The sequence below is a fragment of the Branchiostoma floridae genome, chromosome 16 (assembly GCF_000003815.2).
Source record: "Branchiostoma floridae strain S238N-H82 chromosome 16, Bfl_VNyyK, whole genome shotgun sequence".
Taxonomy (NCBI): Eukaryota; Metazoa; Chordata; class Leptocardii; order Amphioxiformes; family Branchiostomatidae; genus Branchiostoma; species Branchiostoma floridae.
In genome coordinates, this window is record NC_049994.1 from 18,883,328 (window position 1) to 18,891,752 (window position 8,425).

Consider the following 8,425-nt stretch of genomic DNA (forward strand, 5'->3'; position numbering starts at 1 on the left):
TGCTTATTTTTGTTGTCGGAATCTTTTTACCCAATGAATGAAATGCGAGAGCATAAAAGAAATGACACAGGAAAGGAAAGTGTGTTACAAAGCCACCTACATACTACCACAGGGGCCACAGGGTCAGAATTTATAATACCCTCACATTCCCGGGCCCAGAAATTTAATATTTGTAAACAAACGGAAGTTGGGCGAACGTCGCCGGAACGTCGCCCGACTGACGGGCGCGTTCGCCATCCGATTTGCAATCGATGATTGAAAATTAACACACGACTATCAATCGATAGAAATTGATTGGAGATAATACCTCTTTTCCCGTCTCGAGGGCTATCCTCCGCTGGGAAGTCACTGCTTATCACCTTGCTTATATCAACAAACCCTGTACTATATTCGTGTCAGTCGCATGAGGACAAGTCGCTAGCGTTCAAGTACAACTTCTTTTGTTTCAATTAAATTGCACCATGTGCCTCGTGTCCTAACTCCCAACATGTTGCTGGAATTCTGGACTCGAGATTTATGTATAAACAAAAAGGAAACGTTAATCAATTAAATACACACACCACAAAATAAAAATACAAGGCTGGGCTAAAACTAGTAAAGGCACGTGATGTTTGGGTGCTACCAAGTATGAAAAAGATCAAGTGTCGTTTACACGGACGAATTGAGCACACAAGATACATTTTTAAATAATTAGAACGCAACAAAATACTTTCAGGGAAATTATGATATAAATATCAACTCTCGGTTGACTGAAATTTCATCATGTTTCCAGTTAGCTGACTAATCCGAAATATTGGGTTAGGGAGAAAGTATTGACTGATCGGTAAACAAAACTATTAGCGCTCGAAGTTTGATGCATTTTATAAATCTATTGACACTGTCTGAAGGCTAAGTTTACATGTCATTCTTTTTTATGGTACAAAACCAATGGAATGTTTTTTTGTCTTCATCTAATTATTACGTGAAGCTTCCAGAAGCTCTCCGTCAGCAGCAGCAGTCCCCTGCATGCTCGCCGCGGGGTTTATTTGTACAGGCAAGGTAGCCCGACTGTAACTCTAATGAAGCGAGGGGTTCTCACTGCCCTCTGACCTCCCAGTACGGCCAGCAACCAAAGCCCTGCCGAAGAATGCACGAGTGCACGGCGCGTCGCGATACTGTGGACATTGTAAAGCCTACCAAACTTTTTACGGCCTGTTTCGGGGTAAAACCTGCATCTGTCAGCACCCGGTATCTGTTCCATAAATTCCTCCGTCGGTGTCATTGTTTCTTCAAAACTTCTGCTACAGTTGGTGCATAATGAGGAGGGATTCCATCCAGAATGACGGAATAGCGTGTGAAAATTAGGCCCACTTAATATTACGCTTTTCGCGTCAGCGGTGAAATTTCCCGCTATCGGGACGCCGCATCGGGACCTCTTTATACACACCGCCCGGAAATCTGACAGGACTCCCGCGGCGCGCGGTGGAATGTAAAATCTTGGTGAAAGTCTACCCGTAAAGATCGCAGTTTTTTTTACCTGCACGATGTTATATTGAACAAACTTGAATTTTTTTGTTTGCGTACCGCTTCCAAGGGATTGAAAATTCAAATGCGTGAATTCTTGCATAAGAAATACAACTTACAAGTCCCTGACTACGTTGTTGTTTCGCTGACACTTCGACCACAATATTTTCGATAAAAAAGCACTTTAAAACCCTTTCAAAGCAAACTGTTTGATAGAAGATCCCTTTCTTTCAGTGATGACCTGCTAAATTATGGCTACGCACTGAAATAACCGTGAAAATACGCATAATTCCTGCAGGTATAATATTCATTCACGTAGAAACTCAAGCTGCCTGCAGTTCAATGTCATAGCAACAGTCACCGGTGTCATAGCAACGGCCAATCGGAGACGCGTAATGGGATTGCTTCATACAAAATTTGCAGAGATAGCGGCTTCTGGTTTCGGTTCAACGTAACAATGTATTGCAGGGGAAAATATTCGGAATCGAACTTGTATATTTTTACAGGTCTTCCACAAAAATTATGCGAAAGTTGGTCGCCCAAAAATGTGAGAATGAGACTATTTTTCGCTGACAGCCCGCTTGCTTTGAAGGTTGACTGCCGACCCGATTGACGTGAGAGCCTGCGAAGGTTGCCATTACGGAAATGGCTGGCCGTGAAAACTATTTTTCTATTTCAACGGGAACTCTCTTTACACGGCGCTCTCGCTCTCGTAGTCCCGTTCTCGCCAGTTCCGCTAACGCGAAAAGCGTAATGTAAATAAAGTGGGCCTTAAAAACAATAGCTCCGCCCAGACGCGCGGCGCTGTCAATCACTGCACATAGCAACGCCAGTCGATCTGTCTGTTGCGCGGTACGATGACTCTTCCCAGACCGTGAAACGCCACAACGTTGTGCATAACCAAGTACAGTTTCCTGCCATTATTTTCTATACACCTTTTACTATTTTTCTTCAATATAACTTTGCAATTGTATGTACGAGTAGTGTTTTAGTTTTGTTGCAGTTGACGACAAAATTTTGTCGCTGCAGCGTCAGGAAGAGACTGACCCTCGCACCGCTCCAAGATAGATCTTGTACGTCGTTTTATCGTGCGCTCAGGGCGTTTCGTCCTTCTTGGGGGCGGCAAAAATGCTAGCCGTCGTTTAGACAATCATGACTTGAGATCTGATTTGTGTATTTATCGAACCCACCCGTGACGGGACGGCCGTCCAAGGCTCGGGCGGACGCCCGTCCGTACTCGCCCCGCTGTGACTGGACGCCGTCCAGAGCCCATTTGCGCCATCATAAATTCCGTACATGCCGCTAATTAAAGCGTCCCTATGCGTCCGGGACGCCGTCCGCGGCCGTCCCAGAGCCCGTCCCGGACCCCGACCCCGTCCGCGCACCCGTCCCAGACCCCGTCTCGGACCCCGTCCCGGACCCCGTCCGCGCACCCGTCCCAGAGCACGTCCCGGATCCCGTCCCGGACCCCGTCCGGACGCCCGTCCAGGGCGTCCAAGCGGCCAATTTGGACGGCGTCCAGGGCGTCCAAGCCGTCCCGGGGCCGTCCCCGGGCGTCCAGGCCGTTCCACTCATCAGCCAAATCGGCCGTCCGGGACGGGTAGCGTCCGGGACGGGCAGCGTCCCGGACGCCCGTTTTAGGCGTCCCGGACGCTTATCATTTCACAGAGGTGGGATCACTGTTTGTCATATCTAAACTACATTTTGTGATATCTGTTATTTAGTATGTATTGTTTTAGATATTTGCTCTCAGACAGACGAGGACAATTTGGCAATGCAGCTGAGTTTAGTAACTCATCTATCAACAAGCAACGAGCAGTCACAATACCGAGGCCGCAAGGGCGCGGCATTGGAAGGCCAACCCGTTTACCTTCCTAACCAATGTCTGTAGAGATTTTTGATTGATTGTATCTTTCTGCATCAGTCTGTCATAAATTTGGGAAATATAATTCAAAGAAAATGTGCCCAGTATTTTAAAGACCCACCTTATAATGATGTGATATTTGTTTGTTTGTTTGTTTGTTTATTTGTTTCTTTGTTAAAGTATAACTATGGAATCGTCATAAGAAAAACACCACACGTGCGTGTGATGTTGAAGCATTGAAAACTGGGGATATCCGAGTATCTGTACCCTTCTCAGGTCTGTTATAATGTCCTTTTTTTTAGGACCAGTGACAGAGTGTGAAATTGAGAAGAGGGCTGACGAGAAGGAGTTACACACCGATGACGTCTACGCCTACCAGATCCAGTGGGCCCGTCTGAGCTGCGTCTTCTGGAGCGAGACCCAGGAAGACTGGAGGACTGACGGCTGTACGGTATGTACACAAGTCATGCAGGTCTAATAGATTTTATGAAACTTTTACTTCATCAGTACTTACAATCATTACAACACTTCAGCACATACCCTCCCAAAAATAACATCCTCATGTTGGTGAAATTTGATAAAGAAAACAGATGCATTCATCATTGGTTACAGTCTGCACTATGTAAACATGACATGTAAAGTTTACTGGACCAGGTGCGGGATTTCTGTTCAATGTTAGGATATGCTTATAATCAGCTGGATCATGTGAATGGACAGCTTTGATATTGATAGCAAATTTAAAGCCTATTGACTATTATAGCAGAATTTACCACATCGCTCAGTGTTTTCCCAAATGATCATTGTTTGAACCAGCAATAAACATGAGATCACAGCAACTTAACTCCGCTTTCCACAGATAAGCAAACAGTCCACCATTACCAGTACCATCTGCCACTGCAACCATCTGACGGCCTTCGGAACTGACTTCGTCACACCGCCAAACACCCTAGACTTTGGGGCGTTGAATTTCAGCGGTTTGGTGGACAACGTTGCCATCGTTTCAACCATCATTGCGGCACTCTGTCTGTTCTCGTTCACATCAGCCCTGATAAAGATTGCTGAGCGTGTAGGGAAAAGGAAGGTAAGTAGACATCATCAATTATCCAGATCTTTATACTCTGTTGACTTCTATTTCTCTTCCATTTTTCTCCAGTATTGATGTTTATTCAATATAATTTGACAGTGGTAGACATGCTAGTATCACAAAGGGGTAGCTCTGCTGATAAGGGCAACGTGTCATTAACAAGGAAGATTTTCATAAGTCAATGTTGTTAGTATGCATAGACTATGATATAGTATGAGCTTTGAGAAGTCAGGGTCAGTATGTACATTCATGTTCTATATCTTCACACATTGTTACAGTTACATCACGCTGTAAGGTTGGACGACCTTCAGAACGGCTACCGGTACCGCCTGATCATCTGGACAGGTGCAGCTAGGCATGCTGGGACAGAGTCCACCGTTACCTTCAAACTATTCGGCGATGCAGCAAACTCCGATGTGAGAGTGGTCAACATCGCAGAGAAGGTTAGGACGTCAAATTTGGCACTGGCTTCTCCTATGATCATTTCATTACCCAACTTCCCACTGAAGATTTATTGTGGAATTTTGTTGCTGTTTTATCCACTGAAGACTTCTTGTAGTACATTCATTTACGGCATGTCCCAATAGGAGGAATTTTTGTTGCTGTTTTAGGTTTTTACCCCAGGCAGCCAGGTGACCCTGATCTTCAGCACAGCAGAACAGCTGGGTAACATGGAGCAGCTGCAGCTCATGCACGACAACAGTGGGGAGGGGAGCCGTGCATCGTGGCACGTGGACAAAGCAGCAGTGCAGGATCTCACCACAGGCAAACTGTGAGTTCAGTCCAACTTTCCTTGGCTGTCTAGATTCATCTAGGTCCTTACCCAATAATTCAACGTCCAATTGCTTGCGTTAGGCAACACATAAGGTGTGGTTCTTTTCTTTGTCTCAAAGCCTTACAGCTAACATAGTGAGATTTATTTCCCTTTTGTTGGAACTGCAGGTCCTATTTCTTCTGCGGCGAGTGGCTAGCAGCCGACCGCGGGGACGGGCAGGTGGTGAAGACCTTTCCTGTCGCCTCTGAGCAGGATCTGCGATCCATCGGGTTCCTGTTCCCGGCAAGTCTGCGGAGCAATCTGGCAGAGGAGCACCTCTTCCTGTCCATCGCTATCATGCCTGAAGGTAACATTTCGCTTACTGAACTGGGGAATCATAATACAAGATTTAAGATATGTCTGAAATTTCCCTGATTATAGTAATTTTTGATATATTTATTATTGTTTACATCAGGCTTAACTGTATTTTAAATGCATGAATACCTCTTGTTTTCAATGTTAAATCAAGTGTATCGAGTGTGTTGCTTTGGTTTTATTCTTTATCACAAAACCGACTTGTTCTGATGAAAAATGTCCCTGCTATGTTCCTTTACAGATAGCATTTTCACCCGCAGCCAGAGGCTCGGCTGCTGCCTGAGTCTCCTCCTCATGTCCATGGTGTCCAGCGCCATGTGGCTAAGGGACGAAACAAAAACCCAGGTTGTGCAGGCCGTCAGCCTGGGGCCGTTCTCCTTCACTCTGAATGGAGTCTACACGGGAATCATGGCCAGCCTCACCTGCCTTCCTGTCATCGGGGCCATAAGCCTGCTGTTCCAGTACAGCCGACCCAGCAACAAGGGCAACCCCCGGGTCAGAGATGTGGAGATGGGTGTTTCGGCTGAGGCACCCACGCAGCAAGGACCAGCCAAGGGCCTGCCACACTGGTGCAAGTACGTGGCCTGGGTGCTGGTGGTGCTGTCTGCTGTGGGGTCATCTGTCTTCACCGTGCTGTACAGTCTGGAGTGGGGCAAGGACAAGTCCGAGAGGTGGCTGTCTGGGTACTTCTTGGCTTTTTTGGCGGACATCTTCGTCATGCAACCAGGAAAGGTAAGGATATGTTCTCTGTTGATTTCAACTGTAACCTCCGCCTAAAAAAAATTAGAAAAGAGGTCTTCCCAAGATTATCTTGAGCATCTAGTGTTAATAAATGTAATACAATTCAGATATTTAGGTAGACAATCTTGAGAAAGCCTCTATAACAACGTTTTTTGAGGTGGCGGTAAAATGGCACCTGGTGGAATTATGAGCATGTACATGTATGTTGCATGTACATCAGGGCTCTAGCCAGCGTCCGTTTTCCCGTCAAATGACTGAAATGTGCTGCGTCTGACGGAAAAATTTTAAAACCAATCCGTCACCTTTGACGGACAAAAATCCTGGTGGAAGCTACAGGCGGCTTGGGGACGCTGTCCACGGCCGTAAAAGCCACACACTGTTTGTTTTGCTATTGTTATGATTGTTGACAATGTGTGTCGGCGCCCTTTCGCATAGGATAATATCATTAAAACCCGTTTTTCAAGGTCTCAGTTCAGTCCTTCTAATTAATTTTTGCGGTTTTCGCGACGATTGTAATGCCCTGATGCACATGTAGTTGTATAAGGTATCTAGGCACAAAGACAATTTCTTGCTAGTTTAATAGGACCTGAGCTACTCAGAACATTTTGTATGAAGCCACATCCTGTCAGAAACTTTAACAACTAATGCTTTTGTCTTACAGATATTTCTCCTCACCATCGTGACTTGCTTTGTTGGCAAGACGCAAGTTGTCAAGAAGATCTTTAAAAAGAAGCGGGGCCCCGCTTTGATTAAAGCCAGCGTGGTGTCTTCACAAAGGGAGGCAGGCTTCAACTGTAAGTTTCAGCTCATCAGTTTGTAAAAAAGAACAATTACCATAAAGGCTGAAGTAAACTGTGCACATGTTACCACATGTTTGACGGAAGCCATTTTGTGTAGTTTCAGTGTGCTCCCAGTCATACCCTGTATTCTTAATTGATCTTATTTCTTGTTGCTTCAGTCTTTAATCCAGGTTGTGAGCTTTTTTCTTCTAACAAATACAGACCTTTTGATATTCTATGCTTTCTAAAGGCGATGCATTTCGCATGAGGAGAAAGATGGAGCGACTTTCAATGAGGTCCCTTGCCAACATCAAACAAGCGCGAATGAGGCAGCGCAGGGACAGGAGATTTGGGGAAACCGTGTGGGACATCGCGTGGTTCTGCTGTTTCCTCCTGCTCGTGCTCAGCATCGCCAACGAGTACCACAACACCACAGAAAGTTTCCATCAGACACTGAGCACAACCAACACCTTCCTGCAGTCTGTGGACGACGTGAGTTCCTTTAGTAGTATCCAGTATTTGGTTATTTTGCTGCTAAGGTCCCTGACACGGGTGTTGGCAGCAGTCGGCTTAATTTCACATCGCGCTTCCAAGCGGCCGGCTCTATCCAGCGGATCTACACTGTCAAGGCACCTTGTACACCTTGATGTCTTTCCTGACATACTCCAGCCAAGATTTCCTGGGTCTACCCCACCTTCTGCTACCGGCACCTGTAGACAAACTTTAAAAAACATTTTGAAGCCAGTGGAAAGCCATTAATGTTGACAAGGACAAAATAGATGGTAATCAGAACATGGATTCAATGGGTTCCATTTGTACCCTTGTTGAGGAATATACAATTACTGTGTACTGTAAACTCACGAGGCTTTGTTTCTCCACAGGTAAATGATCATCTCACCTTCTGGTCCTGGCTGAACGAGACCGCTCTGCAGAGCTTCTACCCGGAGACTTCCTACAATGACGACAAGCCCCGCTGGTTTGAGAGGGGCTTCACAGCTGACAGGCAGACAGTCCTGGTCTACCCACCTAGCCTGATCCAAGGCCGAGTAAAGCAAGGTGGGTGGAATCACTTTATGAAACACTTGCTGTGGGCTTGCATGACATGCCTCAATGTATTCCACAATCATGCAGTCTTACCACAGGAAATGCATGTTGCATTTTGAAAAGCTACAAATTAAAAGGGATCATTATTTCAAACTATTCGGAAAGAATCTTTGTTCACATAGTACGCAAAAAAGATAAATGTAATACCAAAATAGCCAAATAACCAAGGAGGTAATAGCACCTACATGTAGGCTCTGTAACCTCCTCGAAATAACTGACTG

The 8,425-nt window shown here is 45.6% G+C and overlaps 1 protein-coding gene across 1 annotated transcript in view; it reads left to right on the top strand.

The window, feature by feature from the left end:
* LOC118403065 (polycystic kidney disease protein 1-like 2) overlaps nt 1–8,425 on the top strand; it is a 38,933-nt gene that overhangs the window by 29,464 nt on the left and 1,044 nt on the right. Inside the window, exons 19-27 of the mRNA XM_035801502.1 lie at nt 3,670–3,818; nt 4,224–4,448; nt 4,730–4,894; nt 5,063–5,223; nt 5,394–5,572; nt 5,822–6,312; nt 6,983–7,115; nt 7,351–7,592; nt 7,982–8,187. Coding sequence (XP_035657395.1) covers nt 3,670–3,818; nt 4,224–4,448; nt 4,730–4,894; nt 5,063–5,223; nt 5,394–5,572; nt 5,822–6,312; nt 6,983–7,115; nt 7,351–7,592; nt 7,982–8,187 — 1,951 coding nt within the window. The remainder of the gene's footprint in view (nt 1–3,669; nt 3,819–4,223; nt 4,449–4,729; nt 4,895–5,062; nt 5,224–5,393; nt 5,573–5,821; nt 6,313–6,982; nt 7,116–7,350; nt 7,593–7,981; nt 8,188–8,425) is intronic.